Source organism: Microtus oregoni, unplaced genomic scaffold, assembly GCF_018167655.1.
Source record: "Microtus oregoni isolate MIOR12 unplaced genomic scaffold, Mior012 000004F_ref0000308, whole genome shotgun sequence".
Lineage (NCBI taxonomy): Eukaryota > Metazoa > Chordata > Mammalia > Rodentia > Cricetidae > Microtus > Microtus oregoni.
This window is the reverse complement of record NW_024543063.1, coordinates 48,870,486-48,896,053: the sequence shown is the minus strand read 5'-3', so window position 1 is coordinate 48,896,053 and position 25,568 is coordinate 48,870,486. Positions and strand designations below refer to the sequence as shown.

General features: G+C 42.3%; 2 protein-coding genes across 2 annotated transcripts; both read left to right on the top strand.

Annotated features, from left to right (window-relative positions):
• The first annotated feature begins 18 nt into the window (after window positions 1–18).
• LOC121447344 (CKLF-like MARVEL transmembrane domain-containing protein 2B) lies at window positions 19–16,034 on the top strand. The gene is made up of 6 exons (XM_041650539.1): window positions 19–261; window positions 363–521; window positions 7,866–7,967; window positions 8,543–8,719; window positions 15,509–15,600; window positions 15,905–16,034. The coding sequence occupies exons 1-6, from the start codon at window positions 19–21 to the stop codon at window positions 16,032–16,034; spliced, it is 903 nt and encodes a 300-aa protein (XP_041506473.1).
• A 142-nt stretch (window positions 16,035–16,176) lies between these two features.
• Window positions 16,177–21,121, top strand: LOC121447343 (CKLF-like MARVEL transmembrane domain-containing protein 2A). The gene is made up of 4 exons (XM_041650538.1): window positions 16,177–16,353; window positions 16,456–16,614; window positions 20,214–20,315; window positions 20,924–21,121. The coding sequence occupies exons 1-4, from the start codon at window positions 16,177–16,179 to the stop codon at window positions 21,119–21,121; spliced, it is 636 nt and encodes a 211-aa protein (XP_041506472.1).
• Window positions 21,122–25,568: the final 4,447 nt, after the last annotated feature.

The following is a 25,568-nucleotide window of genomic DNA, read 5'->3' as shown; positions in this document are numbered from 1 at the left end:
TGAGATCTACTGATAACCATGGCCGCGCCTGCGCCTCCACCTGCGCCTCCGCCTGGGCCTGGACCTGTGCCTCCGCCTGGGCCTGGGCCTGGGCCTGGGCCTGGGCCTGGGCCTGCGCCCGGGACTGCACCTCCGCCACAAATTCAGCCCAAGGATGATGTAGGCACAAGAAAAGGGTTTCGACGCTACAAGTGGGAATTCAAAGACAGCAATAAAGAGTTCTGGACAATGGGACATGCTGAGGTCAAGATCCTGTGTTTGGTAAGCTGGATTGGAATTCTAGGGGTGTCTATGGACGGGAGGGCCTTAGAAGTCGGGGAGAACCCTTGCAACAGCTCAGAAATATGTATTTTTCCACCCAGGGTTGCATGATCGCTGGAATAAAACTCTTCGAAACAGTGGCCACACACCCCATCCTGATCCTGCTCCTCACTATGGAAGTGTCCTTCTTTGCTTTCTTCATGTTCCTTTACAGCTTCGCCCTTAACAGATACATACTCTTTGTCTACTGGCCCATGACTGTAAGTAAAGAATGTAGGAGAGCTGTTGCCAGTCACCTTCTAAAAGCACCTGGAAAAAGACAACCTCACCTCCTCTACTGGTGTTCAGGGTGGGAAACTGGGTTAGAGAACCGAAGCCAGGCAGAAAATGCTCCCCCAAAACCTAACTGTGTTGGGTCAAAGAAGAGTAATCGAGGCTTTGCTGTCTCAGAAACAGGCAGGGTTTCAAAACCAGCCATTTTTGCTACTGTTTTGTTGCTGGCATCCATCTCATTGGGATATCATTCCAGGATTCAACACAGAAAATCAGACTCTGCATAAACTAGTAAGGTAGGGGGAAAGAAATGTCAAACAAGGCTAAACCATGTCAGGTCTCTAGTGAACAGGAAGAATGCTTCAGGATCAAGGCCAACCTGAAACAGTCATCCAATGGGGTGAGGCTGAGCTTGGGAAGTGCCTCAAGCATCCATTACTCTGGTCCCTTATCTGTGCCTCAGGGACTGCAACAATCCATAGTGAGATTGACCACACGTAAATTTCTTACCATTGTGTCTTAGGTCTCAGGACTAGAATTCCCTCACCTCACTTACGGAATCACCAAACGTACCCAGCTAACTTCCTCCTAGCCAACGAGTACCTCAACTTCCGGTACCCCTTGTTTATTACCCACCTCTAGAGCCTTTGGTTCCCCAATTCTTTCACTTCACAAACCAGCAAATGAGCCCCCCGAAGTCAAATAACTTGCCCTCCAACTAAACTCAACTAGTAAACAGCACAAAAGAAAAAGAAGAAAGATCCAAACTTAATGGAATATTCTTCTGTTAGCTGTGACCACCTATCTATCTGCCCTTTTGTTAAAAACTGTTAGTGACCAAGTTGTGGTGGCGCACACCTTTAATCCCAGCACTCAGGGAGCAGAGGCAGGTGGATCTCTGAGTTTGAGGCTAGCCTGGTCTGCAAAGCAAGTTTCGGGATAGCCAGAGCTGTTGTTATACAAAGAAACGCCGTCTCAAAAAACAAATTTAATTAACTTTTAAAGAAAAGCTGTTAGTGTCCAGGGATCTATCAGTCGTCATGACGACCCCAGGACAGGAAGGAAGAAGAGGAGAACTAAACTGAAAACTTTTGGAAACAGAATGCACAGAAAAGAAAGTAAAAAAGACAGAGACCACATGGCCAGTGAAGGAACTGATAAGATTCAGTAAAATTAAGTCTGCCAAACCATGAAAGTCAATCCTCCTATTCCTAACCTAAAATAGTTATTGAAATGTAACCAATATTGCTTTCATTAAATAACTTAGCTGGAAAGAAGGAAAGAGGAGAAATTAGCAAAAAAAAAAAAGAAAAGAAAAGAAAGGAAGGAAGGGGGAGAGGACAAGAGAGGAGAGAAGTAAAAAGAGTTGAAAGGAGTGAAGAGGAGAGGAGAGAAAGGGAGAAGAGAAGAGAAGAGAAGAGAAGGAGGAAGAGGGGAGGGATAGAAGGAGGATGTAAGGTTTTGGAGATGGAAGACAGGAGTAGTGACAATACAAGCTGTGGGTTGTTGGGAGTGACTCACGAGGCACCATCTCAGGAACTTGAGATACGGATTTTCAAATGCTCCCAAGACAAGAGATGAGGCCTGTCTTAGTTTGCGTCTCTATTGCTGAGATGAAACATCACGACCAAAGCAAGTTGGACAGGAAAACGTTTATTTAGTTCATACTACTGCATCACAGTTCATCATCAAGGGAAGACAGGTTAGGAACCTAAGCAGGGCAGCGACCTGGAGGGAGGCAGGAGCTGGTACAGAGGCCATGGAGGATGCTGCTTCTGTCTTGTTCCCCATGCTTTGCTCAGCCTGCTTCCTGTAGAACCAAGGACCACCAGCCCAGTGAAGGCACAACCCATAATGGGCTGGGCCTTCCACCCATCAAACACTAATTAAGAAAACACCCTCAGAAAAACCCTTTCTGAGGAGTAGATGGGGGATGGATTGGGGAAGTGGGAGGGTAATGAGAGGAAGAACTCTGGTTGGTATTTAAAATAAATTTTAAAAAATATTAAAAGAAAAAGGGAAATGCCCTACAGACGGATCTTATGGAGACATTTTCTCAACTGAGGTGCCCTCTTCTCTGATGACTCTAGTTCATGTCAAATTGACATCAAACTAGCCAGCACAAGGCCTTAAGCCAAAGCCAAGGAGAGGCTTAGAAAATCAAACCAGCACCCTGAGAATACTGCATCCATAGGGGAAGGATGGGGAAAAAAAGACGTACACATTTTGCCAACACAGAGAAGCAAGAAACGTTGATCCATACTTGACCTGTGGGAGTGAGAAGGGGTGGGTTTTCTCTAAGAATGAGAAAGCTGAAATCTTTCCCTTACATAGGTTTGGAACCTGAGTTTTTGCTGCCCAGAACCTGGAACACTCATGCCTTATGCTGCTGATGTTCTAATTACATCCTCTGAACTCAGAACAGAAATAAATGCAGAACCGCAGCCAAGGCATGAAGAGATTTGTCTTTTAAAAATTCTCCAAACTAAGAATCAGATATTGGCAAACATGGTCAATGTTTCAATAACATATTAAATATGTTTATATTTATGATAGAGCATATGTCTATAATCCTGAAACTCAAAAGCCAAAACAGGAAGACTGAGCTCAATGCTATTCTGGTCTCGTGGCAGGCAGTTCACAGCCATCTGTAACTCTACTTCCAGGGGTCTGACACCTTCTTCTGGACCCCACAGGCACCTGACACACATGTACACAGACATACACATAGCCAAAACATGCACATAAAATGCAATAATAAATTTAAAAAAAAAAGAAATAATAGGAATGTATACTTAGCCCAAATCATGTGGTATCCTAGGTTGCTAAACTATTCCCTAAGCTTGTCTGTCCCAACATGATACGTTTTTTCACAAGGAAAAAAAATCCAGCATATATATGAAGAAAATACCAAAACAAACAAAAGAATTAAGAAAATTCCTGAGGCACAAAACACTGAGAATGCAGCTGTTAGTCATGTTGCTTGCCTATCATGTGCAAAGTTCTGGGTCTGAGCCTCACCGCTGCAAAAACTGGGCGCAGTGGTGTGTTTATGTAACCCTAAAACTCATAAGGGGAAGCAGGAAGAACAAAAACTCAAGATCATCCTTGTCAACACAATGATTTTGAGGCTCTCCGGAGATACATGAAACCCTATCTCAAACAAAAGAATAAGAAAAACAAAACAACAAATAACTGTAAAATTGATAAAAGAAGAAACAAGGATCAATAGTGAGAACTCAGAAAATAAAAAATTTCCAGGTATGGTAGGCCACACCTTTAATTCCAGGACCAGGAGGTGGAGGCAGATAGATCAGCGTCGTCTCCATAGTGAGCCCAAGACAACCAGGTTACATAGAAAGACACTGTCAGAAAGGAGGGAAGACAAGGAACAGAACAAAAATCACACTCCTTGTGAAAAATAAATAAATAAAATAGAAAGGAAAAAACAAAAATAGTGCAAATATAAAAAATAGATCTTTAGAAGATCATGAGGAAAACATGAACGTTAATACTAAAACTTAGGAAAGTTGAAATAAAATAATTTACTAGGAAAATATAAAATACCAGTTCAAATACAGAGAAAGATGAATAAGTCCACACAGATGGATGTCTTCTCGGCTCACGGCATCTGGTAGCTTTATTATTTGTTGCATTTCAATCATTTGACCCATGCATTAGGTTCCCTCACTATCCTGGCCATTAGTTAAATAATTTGTCAACACCATAATTCTGTTTATTATTTTATTGGTTAATCTTTTTTTAGACTCATCTGAAGTGTCATTTTTATCAATTTTTTTTAAAAACAAGTGTGAAATTCAATTCTAGTCTTTACATTCTATTCCATTGGTCTTTTTCCTTTTTTCTCTCTTTTGAAAGGTTGTGTGATATATTATATCTTCTGATATCTATTTCCATTTTGAAATCAGATATTAGATTAAGAATAAACATGGGTAGTAATGGCCCGTGCCTTTAATCCCAGCACTCCGGAGACAGGTGAATCATTATGACTTCAACGCCAGCTTTATTGACAGAACGAGTTCCAGGACAACCAGGGCTATATGGAGAAATCCTGTCCTGAAAAATAAAAATAACAACAACAAAGAGTAAACATAGGCCTTCCTTAGCGTGAAAGAAGAGACTAGACCCGGCTGTGGTGGCACAGGCCTTTAATCCCAGCACTCGGGAAGGAGGGGCAGGATGATCTCTGTGAGTTTGAGGCCAGCCTCATCTACAGAGTGAGTTCCAGGACAACAAGAACTACACACAAAGAAACCCTGTCTGAAAAAAAATTAAATTAAATATTAGCCCACCAATATAACAGTGTATTAGAAAGCAATCTATCACAGTGAGCAGCATCCATGTCAGGACCGCAAATATGGTTTTGTCTTCAAATTTTAATAATACACTTTTACTCTATTGTATTTGTAACAAAAAAATATTTTAAGTTGTAAAAAAACTATTTGGTAATAATGAATAGTAATTTTAAAAAGCTCTTACGAAATGAAGAATAAAGGACACATCCAATTTTAATAAATATCTACCCAAATATTCAACAAACATTGCATTTCTTGGTGTTTCTAGGTGTTTGTTTAGAAATCCTCCCAATTCTTACATCTTTTAAATTGTAACCTGAGTAAAATGTAACAAGAAAACCCAGGTACATAGAGACTAGGATGGAGAAACAAGGATTGCTCCTTTGTAACATGAGCCTCTTTACAAAAAACACCCAAAAAAATCTGCAGCCTCAGTAGAACTAAGTGGGTGATTAAGATTCCCAGAGACCCAACATCAGCGTTCTACTTGTCAGCAGAAGCAGTGAGAACATGTAACGTTAGAACAATGTAGAGACTCCTGGACGTCTAGGAATAAACCTACTGAAAGGCAAGTTAAACTGGTGAATGAACACCAAAGGAAAACCAAAATGAATATGGACTGAATTCCCAGGTATGAAATTATTACCGTAGCGATAGCAGTTCAATTCAGAATTGAGTTCTTGAATCTGCAAAAGGCAATGCAAGTGAACAGGGCTTTCTACGGAATTTTACAAGGTTATAAAAGTCTTTGGTCAGCAGTGACTGCAGAAACTTTGTAACCAATCAAAGTACTGGAAATATTGGCCTGTTGAACACTCAGAAACAAATGGTGCATCCTATGTCACCCTCGCTGAGGCTCAGCCAACATCTTCCAAAGGGTGATCTCTGGCTTCTAGACATGGGCCATGTGGCTGTTACGCTCTTCAACTCTCAACGGCTGTGATTACATAAACACAATTTGGTTCATTAATGCCCTTCGTGGAAGCGACAGATGCTCATGTCCTACAACCTGAAGATTTATATGTAGTCAAAGACTGATGCAGAAAGGGGAGACATTTTTCTTCAGTACAGTAGCCACTGGTAGGGGTCCTGTGCTTCTGTATACAAATTTTCACCCATGCACCTCAAAACAACCACAGTGAAACACAATGGGACACACACGCACACAAACGCGCGCACGCGCGCACACACACACACAGGCAGGGAGGCGGGGAGAAGGTAGAAATAGTTGTGAAGAAGAATAGCCAAAGCGGGAAGAAAGACATAGAGAAGGTAACGGGGGGGAGGGGGGAATGTGTTCAATTCCTTTCTATTCATGTTCGAAAATATAATAAGGGGGTTGGAGAGATGGCTCAGTGGTTAAGAGCACTGACTGTTCTTCCAGAGGACCCACGTTCAATTCCCAAAACCTACATGGTATCTAACAACTGTAGCTCCAAGATATACCTTCAAACAGACATTCATGCAGGCAAAACACCAATGCAAATAAAATAAAAACAAATAAATTATTAAATAAAATATAATCAGCCCATTATTAAGTATAACTTAACATGAGCTAATAAAAACATTACAAATAAAATTATTTGGAAAAATGAAAAGAATTACAAAAATGGATTTGCCCAACCAAATGCAAGAGTTACCCTAAGTTTTGGTGCTAGATCATGGATTAACTAATGGAATTGTTACAAATGGAATGTTTGTGTCCTCCCTAGATGTTTGTGTCCCCCTCCCTGAGATGGGGCCTTTGAGGAAGCAACTAAGCATAAACAGAAAACTTAAGGTTGGGACCCTGATCCAAAACCATTAGTATTATTACAGGAAGTGACAGGTCCTATGACCTGTCTCCAATGGAAAGTCATATGAAGATAGAGAGGGAAGGGCAGCTGCCTCCAGCCAGGGAGAGGGCTCTGGTGCCTCGCTCCTGGTCTTCCAGTCTCCAGAAGGCCAGAGGATAAACATCTGTAGTTTAAGCCACCCAGCCTATGGTGTTTTATAAGGAATGGTGTGCTAACAGAGAGGTAGATTTCAAGTTACACTCATCCAGTGACTTATATATGACAGAGGTAGCTAAGCAGTTGACTAAGCAGTTAAGAGCACTGGCTGTTCCTGCAGAGGACCCAGCTGGGTTCCCAAGCACCCCACAAGCTGCTGTAACTCTAGTTCCAGAGAATCCAGTGCCCTCTCTGGCCTTCTCAGGCACTACACACATTTGGCAGATTACACATACAGCCAACACACTCGTAGACATAAGATGAAAAGAAGCAAAACTGTTTTTGAAAGACAGGTGGACAAAATATTCAAGGAGAGTACCAAGGAATATTGACAGGAGAGATTGTACATCCCACTACAATTAAAAACAACTTAAAATTTAGACATCCTATAAAAAAATAACTAATAGAAAATGGGGAAAGAAAGTATTTATTCTAAGCATAAGTGCTTAGAATTTTGGTTGGTTTTATTCTGTGTTGGGAGAAGAGAGCTTGTATGTGGTAAAGGAATACCAAATCCCCAAGGAATGAAAGAAAAAATTGACGAAGGAAGCAATCAGGGAAGGTGGTCCAGGGTGTAAGGCAGGGTTAGGTGAAGAGGGAACTTCAAGGCTCCCAGAGAGCAAGGACATCCTCCCAGCAATACTGCTCGTGGAAACTCTGGAGAGGACAGTACAGAAATGATGAGGGGAAGTACCTAACAGATACCTTGAAGTAGTCTGTTTATGCATTTATTTACATGATTACTGATAGGCACCAGACACCTGGTTTTGTAGACAAGATGGTATCTTGTGTCTCACCTGGGCTGACAGCAGGTAAGTTTGGACTCTGTCCTCTACTCGCAGAGGCCAGCAGGGAGCCATGGTTGACCTGCTTGGCCAGAAACATATTTACCTTTGTATATTTTGTTTTAAATTGTCAGGGTTGTGCAGGGGCATTTGATCATGGTTACATGGAGTAAACTGTGCTGTGTCTGGGGTGGGTGGGGCACAACTATCTAAGACCAGCTTACCTCTCCCATTTTCAGGACCTCTTCAACGATCTCTTCGCCTGCGGGTTTCTCATAGGCGGCATAGTCTTTGCTTTGAGGGCTAGAAGAACGATGCCAGACGCCTACGTTGCAGCTATGGTGAGGTTCTTCTGCTGAGCAGTGGATTTCCTCAAATCAGCATCACAAAAATCCTGGGATCAGGGTTGGGTTGCAGCGCTGAGTCTGTAGAGTGCTGGTCTAGCCTGATCTACGGCACTGCCAAAAGCTACTGTAGTGCCTCATGCCTGTCTTTAATTGCTAGTAGTCAGGCAGGAGAGGCAGAGGATCCAAAGTCCGAAGACATCCATGACTCAACAGTGAGTTCAAGGCAGGCCTGGGATACATGAGACAGTGTCTCAAACAAAACTTGGGGGTGAAAGCAAATTTAAGGCATTGGTCAATGTTTCTAGTGGAGAAGACACGTTTTTAAAGGTGGTGTCTAGGAAGGCAGACAAGTTACCTGTCACCCTCCCTCATGTTTGTCCAAAGGAAAAAATATAAACCAGATGAGGGGCACTGGGCACGGAACCAGGGAGAGCAGACTGAGGGTGGGTCTAGGAGGGAGACATTTAGGGGTACACTGTGCATCACCTCCGAGGATAGACTTGGAAGGGAATCTGTACCTTCCTTCTAGGTGTGTGATGAAAATCATGAACATCCATTTGTTTCTCTAGATCCTTATGGGAATTGCCGCATTTTTTGCTGTGGTTGACCTATGTCTTCAAAGGAGACATCTCAAAGGCAAGAAGATCCGAAAGTATGCTCTGCTTGCTCCAGACAAGAATGGCAAAATGCCGGACCCAAAACTACAAGCAATGCTGGAGGCCAAAGAGGAAGAGGAGGCACGGCAAAAGGAGAAGGAAGAGAAGGAGAAACTGGAAAAAGAAAAAGAAATGAAGGAGAAGGAGAAGAAGAAGAAGGAGAAGGAGAAGAAAAAGGAGCAGAAAAAGCAGCAGAAAAAGCAGAAGAAATGACTGGACATCAACACTTGTGGTCAGGAATGGCAGCAAGTTTTGTGGCCAGGCCTTCCAACACACTCTCCTGTTGGTGTCCTAGCCTGCTTTTCTTTTCCATCAATAAACACTTCTTGGAAAGTAAATTTCCTCTTTAAACAAATTTTATACTAAAAGTTAGACAATATTTGTCCAGTGCATTTCATCCCACAGAAACTCCTGGAGATTTCAGTGCTGAGAGAAGGCCCCCAGTGGTTGTGATCTACGGGTTGAGAACCACTGCCCTAGCTGGTCCAGCCACCCTCAGGGAATCTTCCTCCAGAAGGGAAAAGGGAAGACAGCTGAGCCTGAAATGGAGAATTAACAAACGGTGCAGCTCAGTGCGCATGGCAGACTTTCTCATCTCAGCTGTGCCCGACACAGGCCTTAGCTCCACTCCCTTGTCTTGGGAATTCAAAGAATGGAACCCACAGACAAGGCTGAGTCCCGAAGAGCTTTTTAACTATTATAGACAGAAAGCTTGGGGACTAGGGAGACGGATATTTTGGTTAAAGCATCCTGCACGTAGAGAGGACCGCAGGTAGGGTGGCTGACAACTACCTGTAACCCCAATTCCACAATCCAACTGCCTCTTCAGGCCTCCACATGCCAACTACCCTCATATGCGCATACCCTACACAGAAAAGCATACAGACAAAGAATAAGCCTTTAACAAAACATAAAAGGGAAAGCTTAAAGATGAAAAATTAAAGATTTGGGGCAGAGGATCTAGAGAGATGGCTCATCGTTTAAGAGCACTGGCTGCTTTTCCAGGGACCCAGGTTCAGTTGTCAGTACCCGATGGTGGCTCACAAGCATCTGTGGCTCCAGTTCCAGGGACCTGACACCCTTTTCTGATCTCCATGGGCACCACACACACATGTGGCATAGATACATACATAAAGGGTAAAATGCCCATACATATAAAAAAATCTAAAAAATATATTTTAGCATTTATCAGAAATATATATATATATATAAATATATTTAGCATTTAGCAGAAATCAGTACTCCAGAAAGAAGACAAAACTCCTGAGAGAGACCCAAGATATGGCAAAAACACCAGCTGTTTTTTCTAGCAGCTCTTTGTAGGACTTCTGGAAGAAAGGAGCCCAAGACAGAAGTAGTTTCTATTGAGACTGGATAGCATATTGAGCATATCACAAGAGGGCACTCACTATGTAAGTCTCTGTGAACCAACCATGCAGGGGACCACGTATGCACTGTTTGCCAGCTAGGGAAGTGGTACCACACGAAACCTGTGTGTTGTGTGCTATTTTAATCTCATTCTGACAATAAAGCTTGCTTTACGAAAGTGAAGAAGAGCGGCCCAAGGTTATTAGAAACCAACCTTAATTTATCCAGTTACCACTCAAGAATGACCACCAGATGCTAGGCACCCCCCCCACCCAAGGCTATTCAGAAGTTAACTGGGATCCTATTGAAATGTTAGATTTGAAGAAATCTACGGTAACAGTTGTTTTATATGGTATGTATTCATCTTTTGAGAAGTAGATTTTAAATTCTTGGGCCACTTGGAGCAGGATTATTCCACGATACTAAAAACGTTTAGTGACAGCAGTATTGAAAGCTCATCCTCAGTTCCAGTGGAGAACCTGGTCGAGAGATGCAGCTAGGGCCCATCAAACAATGGGATAGTTCTAGAAGTTAGGAGATTTCCCAAGATCAAATCCCTAGCAAAGACAGTAAGCAAGTAGGAGTGTTACAGCTCTGGAGCTGCAAAGATATCCTGACTTATCCAGAAGCCAGGCTGTTCCTAGAGCTGCAGTAGAACAGCTCTGGAGGACAATAGGACAGCTCGGCCCTGGAGGGAAAGATATCCTGACTTGTGGGGAAGCCAGGCTACCTGAAGCCGAGGTGCAGTGGGTGAGGGTCTCCTCCCAGGATACAGCAATTGTGTTCCTCTCCTGGAGCGCCACTACAGTTGAGCTCTCTGCTCTGCTTCTCTGACTGATCGTCCTGGCAGGGTTATCTGCTGCTTCTTCTGCGGCCCAAGATGTTACTTCTGCTACACTCTGCTAAAGGGAAGCCGATACGGAGGTGCAGCAATAGCCTCTCATCCCAGCCAAAAGTTGTTACTTTTTCTGCTCAGCCTTGCTCAGGCCTGCTAAGGGAGTGTCTCAGAAAGGTTTTTCTGCTCAGTCGCCTAAGGAACATCCCAGCCAGGTTTTTCTATTCAGAGCCAGTGAATGAAGATCTTCATCCAAAACTCTTTTGTTTTGAAGAGATTTATTTGGGGAGGAGGAGTCCAGGAGAGTGTCTATTCCTGCCAGGTGAAGGACAGCCCACAATTGAACAAGCAGAAGGGCTTCTTTAGGGCTTCTTAAGGGCTGAGTTTTCACAGGGAGAAGTTTTTTCTGCTCAGGGATTGGTTATGTAGTTGGTCAGGGGCAGCAATTGCTCTGATTTCAGAGCCAAACTGTGCTTCTTTCACTGGTCCTTTTTAGTCTTTTGGCTCTAAATTTAGGGCCAGAATATATTTCTTTCACCGGCTCTGATTCTAGGGACAAAGTGTGATATTTCAGCACTGGTCTCAGAGTCAGGGCATGTTTCTTTGGTTCTGGATTCAGGACTAAAGGAGTTTCTTTCTCTGGCTAAGGTCTCAGTGCCAGGTGTGTAGCTCTTTCACTCTAATCTCAGAAACAAACCATAAACAAACATAGCTTTCTGAGAAAAATATTAGAAGGTATTATAAAAAGCAGTCTCTGACCATTCAGGTTGTACATAAACAGGGTACCACAGCTGCTGATCTTTTAAAGGTACAAATAGCCCTACATTTAAAATGGTTGACACACAAACCTGTATGGATGGAACAATGGTCTTGGACATCAGAAAAATTACAGGCACTCGAACCGCTGATACAGGAGCAGCTAAGTGCTCAACATATTGAAGAATCAGCCAGTCCTTGGAATTCTCCTGTATTTGTCATTAAAAAGAAATCTGGAAAACAGGGAATGGTAATAGATATAAGAGCTGTTAATAATGAGTTGATCCAGCCAATGGAAGCTTTACAAGTCTGGAATTCCCTAGTGGTCTTTATTACCTAAGAGATGGTATATTATAGTGATTGATTTAGAAGACTGCTTTTTATTATACCTTTACAAGAAAAGGATAGAGAAAAAAAATTTCCTTCATAGTGCCTACTTATAACAAATCTGGGCCTGTTAAAAGATATCAGTGGAAAATCTGTACACAAGGAATGTTAAATAATCCCATAGGGCAAGCAGTTATAGAAAAATCTAAATCATACTGTAAGAGATATGCTTAATAAAGTACAAGGGGACAATAAAGAACGCCATAGATAGATTATACAATGCTTTATCAACTTTAAATGTTTAAATGTTAATAATAAAGAAAAGACAGCTGTAGAGAGATTTTGGATTGATGTGGGATGTCTTTCTGTATATCTGTTGCTTTTATTGGTTAATGAGTAAAGCTGCTTTGGCCTCTGGCAGGGTAGAATATAACCAGGCTGGAAGGGATAGAGAGAGAGAGAATAGGTGGAGTCAAAGAGATGCCATGTAACTGCTGAAAGAGACAGACACTGGAACCTTACCCAGTAAGCCACAGCCTCATGGTGATAGACAGAATGATAGAAATGGGTCAACTTAAAATATAAGAGTTAGCCAGGAATATGCCTAAGCTATTGGCCAAGCAGTATTGTGATTAATATAGTTTCTGTGTGATTATTTGGGTCTGGGTGACCGGGAAACATAAGAATAGTCTCCATTTACATTAGATAATAGAAAATAACCACTGAATTAAATCATCCTGTATACTTTAAAGATGTGTTGACCTCAGAATGGAAATCAGGATATGTGTTATTTGGGGAAGAGGTTTTGCTTCCAGCAAAGAAGAAAAGCTATGGATACCATCAAGATTGATAAAGCTTAGGTTTGAATGGGAGAGATCTCTCGATTAAAAGAGATAATAGCTTATCAAACAGTGTGGCCATTCAATCCAAACTAACTTAAACAACTAACAAATCCTTTTCATTTGATCAGATATAACATGCCAAAAAAAGAACCTCCCCAAAGTTAGGGTTGGGGCAGGGGTTTTCTTTTGTCTTTCCAGGAGAATTGAAAGTATTGAACTAAGGAATCTGAAGACCACTGGACAAATGAGTTCACCTGAAGAGAAAGGATGAATCATCCAGAAATAAAAAAGTCTTAAGAAAAAGAATAAATTGGCCTAATGGTATGGCACATTTCCAACAGATAAAATTTCATAAATCTTCCCAAATGTTTGTTTCTGCTGTTCTCTACAGACATATAAGACAAATGGTCTTTTTGTAGTCCCAGTTCAGTTAAAAATTAAAGCTGTCTTTGGAATTTGAAAGTGGCTCTCTATCTAAACCCAACCATGCTTGTCAAAGGAAAATCCAAAATCTCTCTCTCTCATGTCAGAAGAGCCAGCTGACATGAAGCAGAAGAGAAACCCAAATTCAGGGATCATTCTCTTGTCACTAATCTCATAATACTTTGGTTTTACTTTGACTGCTAAAATTTTCTTATGCTATAAATATTATCTCAAAAGTTATCAGGTTAAAATATGCATATTTAAACTTTCTGTTGTGATATTAACGGTCATATAGAGTACTAACTAGTTTTAGAAAAATGCTTCATTTAGCTTTCTGAACATGATTTCAGGTTTGAGTCTCTTAGGTAACTAGGAACTAAGCTTGTGTACTCTGGATATACGTAACGAATTGTGGTTCTTTGACCTCTTTCAAGATCTGTTGTATATGTCATTTAAATTATTTAAGTTTTCTGCAGTGAACCATGACCATTCCTAACAGTGAACTTTGAAGCCTCCAAAAGGATGAGGGAGCCCCACAACAATGATTCCCCCTTGGTTGTGGTAACACCACTAAGTTGACAAACACCACCTAGGGATTGGCTTTGGACTACAAACTGCTGAGGACAATTTCAAGGTGGCTGGCTGAGATGGTCCAGCTTCATACCCTACTTTCATCAGGACTTCCCATTACACAGAGACTGGCAACAAATGATTTAACCTTTATTTTAATTTTATCAGGGACCCCTAGGGATGCCTTCACTTTCAGACAACAGAAAACCATCTAGAGTAAACAATGTCTACATTCCCAAGAAGAGGGGTGGGTGATTTGGGGGTCATTCAGTGAGTAATGGATATTTGTCATGATTTAGGGGGGTTGATTACAAATTGTTATTGGTCATGGTCGGAAGAAAAAAAGCTGAATAAAGGAAATTAGATTCTGGGATTTCATTCTAAATACAAAAAAAGGGGGGGATAAAGAAATGACAGAATAAACAAGTAGCTCACTTTACTTTTAAACTAAAAAAGCAACTAGTAGCCTTAAATATTTTACATTGATGAGGATTTTTGTATATTAATACAAATTGAAGGTTATGTTTGTTATAGTGTATGTGTTTATACTCTTGTTTAAGATATTTTTATATATTGATACAAATTTGTCATTTTTGTTAGAACATATTGTACATACATTTGTTACAAAGAAAGCAAATTCCATATGGACTTTCTTATTTAAGATATTGTACAAATGCAGCTCATTTAATAATGTAATGTAAGCTTCTAGTCCTTGAAAGTTATTATTACCAAATATTTGGGAAAATAAAGGAGTTCAGGTTAGTAGTAAACTATTACAATCAAACTTGTAGTAATGTTAGGTATGTTTTTACAAACAGAGGTATATTTTAGACAGACAGTCTCCAAACATTTCAGAGATCTACAGAATATGGCGTTTAAGATGTTTTAATAATATAAGACTTTTTATGACAATGAGTCGTGGCTGTTCCTGAAAGCACCAATCTACTTCAGAGAAGATGATGGGTATCAAAGAAAGTCCATATGGAGTTTGCTTTCATTGTGGCAGAAGTTGACCACTGGGCAAGAAACTGTCCTTGTCTCAACTGCTAACAGTATGCTGGTCCAAACCGGACAAGCAGGAAACAAAAGAAAGCAACTGTCTAACTTTGCCAAGACAGGGTTAGACAGTTCTTCAAACTTCCTGTTTCACAGGAAAGTCTATCAGCTATTCTAGGTTTATAGGCTGAAGATGTATACCCTCCTTTCATCTCATAGCCACTGCAGGAGGGTTTTCTGAATCTCAAACCTGTCCCCTCCTCAGAGAACTCCAGACCATCCACCACCCAGGCTCAACTCTGCCAGGCACTCGAGCTACAAAGGGCATTGACTAAATACAGTGGTTTTCAACCTAATTAATGCTGGGATTGTTTAACACAGTTCCTCGTGTTGTGGTGACATCAACCATAAAATCATTTTCATTGCTTCTTCATAACTGTAATTTCACCATAATTAGGAATTGAAGTGTAAATATCTGTTTTCCCTTGGTGTTCGGGGAGCCCTGTGAAAGGATCATTAGGGCAAAGGGGTCGCAATCCACATGTTGAGAACCACTGGTCTAGTAGCTAGTGGGTCATAAGATCAGGCCACTGCAGGCAGCAAACCACACTGTTTCCCTTTTTCTTGGGAAAACAAACCTGGCCAGGAGAGACCAGTTGCAGCTCTTCACATCATCAGAGAGGAACAGTAATGAGAGATGAACACTGAGCTTGTTATTAAAGTAATCTGGCCTTTCCTTCTCATCTGTGTTGTGTCTGACAGATCCTGTGCCTCTCGGCAGCAATCCTGTGTCTCATCGATGCCTTGTTGGTCTCCAATGAGATGAGGAAAAACAGGAAAAAAGCCCTGAGACTGTAAACTAAGCCCTCCACCGCCCATTGAGACAGAAGCTATGACGAAGTCACCCAGCCCTTCCAGCATTTGACAGAGACTCGTGTCCGCGTGTAATCACTCCCTCCAGGTCATCACAGAGCTCCAAAGCACACGTGTGTGTGGCCATAAAGACAGGACTGCTAAATCGTCAACACGTCTGCTTCCTCGTGTGGCCTTGTGTAAAAGTCACATTACACTCCCACTCCTCCACAAGGCTGTCCCAGGAGGACAGAAGGGACAGAAACCCAGGGCGCAACAGCCACAAACCTGGGACTCCTTTTCAAGGAAGGCCTCGCTAGAACCAGTGGGGCTCCGCGCATTCTGCCGCGTGGAGGGTGGGATGTTCCGCATCTGCAGGGGTGGGGCGATCCTGCTGGTCCACGAGATGAGGCGGGCTCGCACTGACCAAGCATAGGCGTTGGAATTCAGCAGTCCCAGCCGTCAGTTGAGCACCATCCTTGAACGGGTCTGAAGACACCAGGCTCTCTCTTGAGCTGGGCCTGTTCAGGGACTGCAGGCAGGGCTGAGCAGTGAGAAATTGAGATCTACTGACAACCATGGCCGCGCCTGCGCCTCCACCAAAGCCAGAAGATGCCCAGAGGCAAAAAGGAACAATTCAGCCCAAGGGTGAGGTGGGCACAAGAAAAGGGTTTCGACGCTACAAGTGGGAATTCAAAGACAGCAATAAAGAGTTCTGGACAATGGGACATGCTGAGGTCAAGATCTTGAGTTTGGTAAGCTGGATTGGAATTCCAGGGGGTGTCTGTGGAGGGGAAGGTCCCAGAAGCCAGGGAGAGCCCTTGCAGGAGCTCAAGAGTATGTATTTTTCCATCCAGGTCTGCATGATGGCTGGACTATACCTCTTCGAAACAGTGCCCACACACCCCATCCTGATCCTGCTCCTCACTATGGAAGTGTCCATCTTCACTTTCTTCATATTCCTCTACAGCTTCGCCCTTAACAGATACATGCCCTTCATCTTCTGGCCTATCACTGTAAGTAAAGAATGATGCTGCCAGTCACCTTCTAAAAGCACCTGCAAAAAGACAACCTCACCTCCTCTACTGGTGCTCAGGGTGGGAAACTGGGTTAGAGAACCGAAGCCAGGCAGAAAATGCTCCCCCAAAACCTAACTGCGTTGGGTCAAAGAAGAGTAATCGAGGCTTTGCTGTCTCAGAAACAGGCAGGGTTTCAAAACCAGCCATTTTTGCTAATGCTTTTTGCTGGCATCCATCTCATTGGGATATCATTCCAGGATTCAACACAGAAAATCAGACTCTGCATAAACTAGTAAGGTAGGGGGAAAGAAATGTCAAACGAGGCTAAACCATGTCAGGTCTCTAGTGAACAGGAAGAATGCTTCAGGATCAAGGCCAACCTGAAACAGTCATCCAATGGGGTGAGGCTGAGCTTGGGACGTCCCTCAAGCATCCATTACTCTGGTCCCTTATCTATGCCTCAGGGACTGCAACAATCCATAGTGAGATTGACCACACGTAAATTTCTTACCATTGTGTCTTAGGTCTCAGGACTAGAATTCCCTCACCTCACTTACGGAATCACCAAACGTACCCAGCTAACTTCCTCCTAGCCAACAAGCACCTCAACTTCCGGTACCCCTTGTTTATTACCCACCTCTAGAGCCCTTGGTTCCCCAATTCTTTCACTTCACAAACCAGCAAATGAGCCTACCGAAGTCAAATAACCCAACTAAACTCAACTAGTAAACAGCACAAAAGAAAAAAAAGAAAGATCCAAACTTAATAGAAGATTCTTCTGTTAGCTGTGACTTAATTTTTTCAGTTCTTTTAGACTTAATCTTTTTAGTTCCTTCACTAGCCATGTGGTCTCTGTCTTTTTAGTTTCTTTTCTGTGCATTCTGTTTCCAAGAGTTTTCAGTTTAGTTCTCCTCTTCTTCCTTCCTGTCCTGGGGTCGTCATGACGACTGATAGATCCCTGAACACTAACAGCTTTTCTTTAAAAGTTAATTAATTTTGTTTTGTTAAGACATGATTTCTGTGTGTAACACTTCACTTTCTTTGAACTCAATCTGAAGACAATGTTGGTCTTGAACTCACAGATCTTCATGCCTCTTCCTCCTGAGTACTGAGATTAAAGGCGTGCGCCACCACAACTTGGTCACTAACAGCTTTTAACAAAAGGGCAGGGACCTAGAGGGAGGCAGGAGCTGGTACAGAGGCCATGGAGGATGCTGCTTCTGTCTTGTTCCCCATGCTTTGCTCAGCCTGCTTCCTGTAGAACCAAGGACCACCAGCCCAGTGAAGGCACAACCCATAATGGACTGGGCCTTCCACCCATCAAACACTAATTAAGAAAACACCCTCAGGGGCTGGAGAGATGGCTCAGTGGTTAAGAGCACTGACTGCTCTTCCAGAGAACCCGGGTTCAATTCCCAGCACCCACATGGCAGCTTACAACTGTCTGAAGATCAGTTCCAGGGGATCTGACACTTAACACCAATGCACATAAAATAAGGTTAAATAAACCATAAAAAATATATAAAAAAAGAAGACTTCAAGAGAATATTATAAATTTAAAAAACAGAAAAGAAAACACCCTCAGAAAAATCATTTCTGAGGAGTAGATGGGGGATGGGTTGGGGAAGTGGGAGTGTTGTGAGAGGAAGAACTCTGGTTGGTATTTAAAATAAATTTTAAAAAATATTAAAAGAAAAAGGGAAATGCCCTACAGACGGATCTTATGGAGACATTTTCTCAACTGAGGTGCCCTCTTCTCTGATGACTCTAGTTCATGTCAAATTGACATCAAAATAGCCAGCACAAAGTCTTACTCCAAAGCCAAGGAGAGGCTTAGAAAATCAAACCAGCACCCTGAGAATACTGCATCCATAGGGGAAGGATGGGGGAAAAAAGACGTACACATTTTGCCAACACAGAGAAGCAAGAAACGTTGATCCATTCGTGACCTGTGGGAGTGAGGAGGGGAGGGGAGGGTTTTCTTTGAGAATGAGAAAGCTAAAATCTTTCCCTTACATAGGTTTAGAACCTGAATTTTTGTTGCTCAGACCCTAGAAAACTCATGACTTATGCTGCTGATGTTCTAATTACATCCTCTGAACTCAGAACAGAAATAAATGCAGAACCGCAGCCAAAGCATTAAGGGATGAGTGATACATTTGGTAATTTAAAAATTCTCCAAACTAAGAATCAGAAATTGGCAAACATGGTCAATGTTTCAATAGCATATATCCATAATCCTGAAACTCAAAGCCAAAACAGGAAGACTGAGCTCAATGCCATTATGGTCTTATAGCAAAAATTCTGTATCAAAAAATAAATAAATGAAACAAGTTGGAAGATTATAATCCCGAGACTCAAAGATCATAGATGAACTAAGATGTGAGAAAATAAACAATGCTGTTTAAATGACTGTAGACAAAAATAAAACTACAACTCAGGTCAGTGGTGGCACACACCTTTAATCCCAGCCACTGGGAGGCAAAGGCGGAAGATCTCTACTTAGAGGCCAGCCTAGACTACAGAAGGAGTTCCAGGGGAGCCATGGCTACACAGAGAAACTCTAAGTCAAAAATCCAGTGGTGAACAACAGCAACAACAATGTTGTAAGGAGGCTGTTTGTTTGTTCCTGGCTGCCCAGACTCCCAAAATAATCACACAGAAACTGTATTAATAAAATCACTGCTTGGCCCATTAGCTCTAGCTTCTTATTGGCTAACTCTTACATCTTAATTTAATCCATTATTATTAGTTTATATTTGCCAGAAGGCCTCATGGCCTACTGGCTAGTTCCGGCATCTGTCTCCAGCAGGGATACAGACTTCTCCTGACTCTACCTTCTTTCTCCCAGCATTCAGTTTAGTTTTCCCCACCTACCTCTATTCTGCTCTGTACAGGCCCAAGACAATTTATTTATTAACTAATAAAAGCATCACATATACAGAAGGATCTCTTACATCATCTCCCCTTTTCTGTTTAAATAAAAAGGTGGGGTTTTTTTTGTTTTTTGTTTTTGTTTGTTTGTTTTTTCTTTTGTTTTGTTTTGTTTTTTGGATTTTTCGAGACAGGGTTTCTCTGTAGCTTTTGGTTCCTGTCCTGGAACTAGCTCTTGTAGACCAGGCTGGCCTTGAACTCACAGAGATCCACCTGCCTCTGCCTCCTGAGTGCTGGGATTAAAGGCGTGCGCCACCACCACCCGGCTAAAAGAAAGGTTTTAACTTTAACATAGTACAATTACATATACAAAACAGGCATCAAGCAAGTATCTAACAGATACCTTGAAATAGTCTGTTTATGCATTTATTTACATGATTATTGATAGGCACCAGACACCTGGTTTTGTAGACAAGATGGCATCTTGTGTCTCACCTGGGCTGACAGAAGGTAAATTTGGACTCTGTCCTCTACTCGCAGAGGCCAGCAGGGAGCCATGGTTGACCTGCTTGGCCAGAAACATATTTACCTTTGTATATTTTGTTTTAAATTGTCAGGGTTGTGCAGGGGCATTTGATCATGGTTACATGGAGTAAACTGTGCTGTGTCTGGGGTGGGTGGGGCACAACTTTTTAAGACCAGTTTATCTCTTCCCCTTTCAGGACCTCTTCAACGACCTCTTCTCCTGCGTGTTCCTCGTAGGTGGCGTAGTGTTTGCTACGAAAGCCAGACGAGTGATGCCAAAGCCCTACTTAATAGCTGTGGTGAGGTGTTTCTGCTCAGTGCTGTGCCCTGCTTAATAGCCGTGGTGAGGTGCTTCTGCTGAGCGGTGGATCTCCTCAAATCAGCATCACAAATGTCCTGGGATCAAGGCTGGGTTGCAGCGCTGACTCTGTGGAGCGCTGGTCCAGCCTGATCTGCAGCACTGTGAAAACCTCATGTGTATCTATAACACTGGTACTCAGGAGGTAGAGGCAGAGGATCCAAAGTCCTTGGCTCAACAATGAGTTCAAGGCAAGCCTGGGATACATGAGACACTGTCTCAAGCAAATAAACAAACAAAACTTGGGGGTGAAAGCAAATTTAAGGCATTGGTCAATGTTTCTAGTGGAGAAGACACGTTTTTAAAGGTGGTGTCTATGAAGGCAGACAAGTTACCTGTCACCCTCCCTCATGTTTGTCCAAAGGAAAAAATATAAACCAGATGAGGGGCACTGGGCACAGAACCAGGGAGAACAGACTGAGGGTGGGTCTGGGAGGGAGACATTTAAGGGTACACTGTGCATCACCTCCGAGGATAAACTTGGAAGGGAATCTGTGCCTGCCTTCTAGGTGTGTGATGAAAATCATAATGATCCATTTGTTTCCCTAGATCCTTATGGGAGTGGCCGCCATTTTTGTTTTTATCGACCTATTTCTTCAAAGGCAACACCTCAAAGGAACGAGGATCCGAAAGGACGCTCTGGCAGATACTGGCCTCCAAAAGCTGCTGGAGACAGATAATAAGACAGATGATAAGACAGAAAATAAGATAGAAAGTAAGACAGACAATAATCCAGGTAATAAATGATGGACAGCGATACCTGTGGCAGGAATGGCAGCAAGTTTTGTGGCCAGGCCTTCCGACACGCTCCCCTGTTGGCATCCTAGCCTACTTTTCTTTTCCATCAATAAACACCTCTTGAAAGTAAATTTCCTCTTTAAACAAATTTTATACTAAAAGTTAGACAATATTTGTCCAGTGCATTTCATCCCACAGAAACTCCTGGAGATTTCAGAGCTGAGAGAAGGCCCCCAGTGGTCGTGATCTACGGGTTGAGAACCACTGCCCTAGCTGGTCCAGCCACCCTGAGAGAATCTTCCTCCAGAAGGGAAAAGGGAAGACAGACAAGGAAGGGAGGAGATCAGTAGGGAGGAGCCTGGAGTCCTGAGCCTGAAATGGAGAATTAACAAACAGTGCTGCTCAGTGCGCATGGCAGACTTTCTCATCTCAGCTGTGCCGGACACAGGCCTTAGCTCCACTCCCTTGTCTTGGGAATTCAAAGAATGGAACCCACAGACAAGGCTGAGTCCCGAAGAGCTTTTTAACTATTATAGACAGAAAGCTTGGGGACTAGGGAGACGGATATTTTGGTTAAAGCATCCTGCACGTAGAGAGGACCGCAGGTAGGGTGGCTGACAACTACCTGTAACCCCAATTCCACAATCCAACTGCCTCTTCAGGCCTCCACATGCCATCTACCCTCATATGCGCATACCCTACACAGAAAAGCATACAGACAAAGAATAAGCCTTTAACAAAACATAAAAGGGAAAGCTTAAAGATGAAAAATTAAAGATTTGGGGCAGAGGATCTAGAGAGATGGCTCATCGTTTAAGAGCACTGGTTGCTTTTCCAGGGACCCAGGTTCAGTTGTCAGTACCCGATGGTGGCTCACAAGCATCTGTGGCTCCAGTTCCAGGGACCTGACACCCTTTTCTGATCTCCATGGGCACCACACACACATGTGGCATAGATACATACATAAAGGGTAAAATGCCCATACAGGGAATGAAACCACAAGATAGCTGCTTGCCCTGGCTGTGCAGACAACAGAGCCAAACCAGTCAGAGCTGCAGCTAGGCCTCAGGCTAGCTTCTTTCTTGCCTCAAGCCCTCTAAGTGAGCCTGGGATTTTCCTGTTTCAGCCTGTCTCTAACAGCCTCCTGATGCCAACCCAAGTCCACAGGCCCCAAACTCCAGAGGCGCCGGGACTCCATTTGGAATTAGACACCCACAAGTGGCTGGCTCTTCCATGCATGCAGCTTCTGCGCGTTCTCCCGAGTCTGCTTCTCAGACAGCTGGCTCCTTCTCCCCATGGGTTGCGGACTCCCCTGGATACCCCTCCTCTGACACACTAGGTTAGTCGCCTCTACACCAGCTCAGGCTACCAGTGCTGTGGCCACCACACACTCGCAGCTCACAGCTCTACATGGGCAGTGACTGCTGCCCTTAGCCAAGGCTGGACACTGCCTGTGTTCTCTGCCCAACCACGCTACATAATGACAGTCAGCCTCACCCTTCAATGTCATAATCAGCAGATCTGGAGAGATACCTGGGAATTCTTAGAGGGCAGGTCACCCCACGTTAAAAATGGGAATATATAATATATAATATATATATATGTAGGGAGTTAGGTCTGTGAATAGTTTCACAATGGATGATTTGAAAATGGACCGATTAAATGTTAATTCATTTAATTAGCTGGGATTGAGGTAATGTCAATTATAATCATTACCATTTTTGTTAATTCTTGTTTTATCCCTAAAAAAATTGTTTGATATTGGTGCCAAATTAAAAAAAAATTGACTAATAAGATATAATTCTTAGAAGTACAGACTAATGATATTAAGAAAAATATTTTTATATTATACAGAGACAGAGGAGTTTAAAGCAGAAGTTATCATACCATTGTATAATGTAACTAAAGAGGAGGGGCCCAAGGTTGTTAGAAAACCAACCTTAATTTATCCAGTTACCACTCAGGAGTGACCACTAGATGCTAGGCATCCCCAAGTCTATTCAGAAGTTAACTGGGATCCTATAGAAATGTTAGGTTGGAAGAGATTTAAGGAAGCAATAATTTCATATGGTATACATTCACCTTTTGTGAAGCAGATGTTAAATTCAATGTAGGGTTTAGAGGTTGAGAGTTCCCAAGATCAAAACTTTGGTGAGGACCATTATGCTGATGTGGAAAGACATATTATATTTGATGATCACACCGTGGCCCTATGCTGTACTGCAGCTTTAAGTGATTGAGACAAGATTGAAGAATCAGGAAAGGGGTCTGAGTGATTTACTAAAATGATACAAGGCCACCCAAAAAACCTTCAATGATTTTTGTACAAAGACTGACTTTAGGTGTAAATAGAATGATATCAGATTCAGCAGTCAGATGAATACTAATTGAATCTTTTGTTTTTGGAAATTTTAATTCAGAATGTAAAGGGGTGATGAGGCCGTTAAAGGCAAGTTCAGTACCCACACGTGAATGGATTAGAAATACAACTGATATCGGATCTCATGCTTATGATGATACTTGGATAGGAGAAATTTCTAAAAATTTCAAGAAAAATCAAAAGGTTAGATGTGTTAATTGTGGTAAACCAGGTCATCTGAAAAGGGACTGTAGGCAGGGCATTCCTAGGAACAATGATATTTTTCTAGAGAGAATCCAAACAGAAGGCCTCCACCTTCTGGAACATGCAGGGGTGGCAAAGGCCAACACTAAATTAATGAAGGGATAAGTAAAGTAACCCTTTGCTGTCAGGAAATGCCATAGAGGGGCTACTGCAGGCTGCCATATGAAATTTAATTCAATCATCCCCTGTCATCACTGGAAAATACTTAATTAATTAATTAAAAGACTTAATGCCTGTTATGAAAAACCATACTGCTCTGGATGACAAAACAGCTTCAGAAGACAAAACAAAATTTTCAGGAGAAACCAGAAAGCAAATATTTTGGCACACTTACATAAATGATCAAAGACCAAAGTTAAAACTATGAAAAAATAGCGTTGTAATTGAGAGTTTGGTAGACACAGGGGAAGATATAATAATAATCATTTGAAAGTCTTGGCATCCAAATTGGCCTCTTCAGGAGGTAAGTGTTCAGCTTTTAGGGACTGTAAATTTATCTCAGGTAAAACAAAACACAAAATGAGCAAATGCACAGGGCCAAGGCAGAGAAGACAATTAAAGCGGGTGTGGATAACACAACAATGGATTTATAGGAATATGGTTTGTTACAGTGATGGAATACCAAGAAAACATTCCTCTAATCTCAGAAACAAATTATCAACTAACATATGTTTCTGAGAAAAATATTAGAAGGTATTATAAAGAGCAGTCACTGACCATTCAAGTTGTATATAAACAGGGTACAACAGCTGCTGATCTTTTAAAGGTACAAATAGCCCTACATTTAAAATGGTTGACACACAAACCTGTATGGATGGAACAATGGCCTTGGACATCAGAAAAATTACAGGCACTCAAACGGCTGATACAGGAGCAGCTAAGTGCTCAACATATTAAAGAATCAACCAGTCCTTGGAATTCTCCTGTAGTTGTCATTAAAAAGAAATCTGGAAAATGGGAGAATGGTAACAGATATAAGAGCCATTAATCAGGTGATCCAGCCAATGGGAGCTTTACAGTCTGGAATCCCCTAATCTTCTTTATTACCTAATGGATGGTCTATTATAGTGATTGGTTTAGGAGACTGCTTTTTAATTATACCTTTGCAAGATAAGGATAGAGAAAAATGTGCCTTCATAGAGCCTACTTATAAGAAATCTCAACCTCTTAAAAGATACCAGTAGAAAATCTGTCCACAAGGAATGCTAAACAGCCCTACCTTGGGAAGTAGAAAAAGACAAGATCTCCTGAGTAAATTGGGAGCATGGGTGATGGAGGAAATAAAAAGAAACTGCTTGGTCCCCATTGGTTAGAAGATAGGTGGGAGGAGTAAACAGAACAGAACGCTGGGAGGAAGAGGAAGTGAGCTCAGACTCCACAGCTCTCCTCTCGGGAGCAGACACCTCAGAGAGATGCCATGCTCCCAGCTCCCAGGCAGACAGACGCGATTCAGCTCCAACCCAGGATGGACGTAGGCTAGAATCTTCCCGGTAAGCACACCTAGGGGCGCAACACAGATGATTAGAAATGGGCTAAATTAATATGTGAGAATTAGCCTAGAAGAGGCTAGATAGAAATGGGCCAAGCAGTGATTAAATGAATACAGTTTGTGTGTTGTTATTTCGGGGCATAAGCTAGCCATGTGGGCAGCCAGGGTGCTGGGGACGCAGCCCCGCCACCCTTATTACTACACATGGGGACCTTGGGAGAGAGCTGAAGGGGAGGGGAGAGGCAGGGAGCAGAGAAAAATGTAGAGCTCAATAAAAATCAATTAAAAAATGGAGAAAATAAAAACAGCCCTACCTTGTGACAATATTTTATAGAGCAGCCATT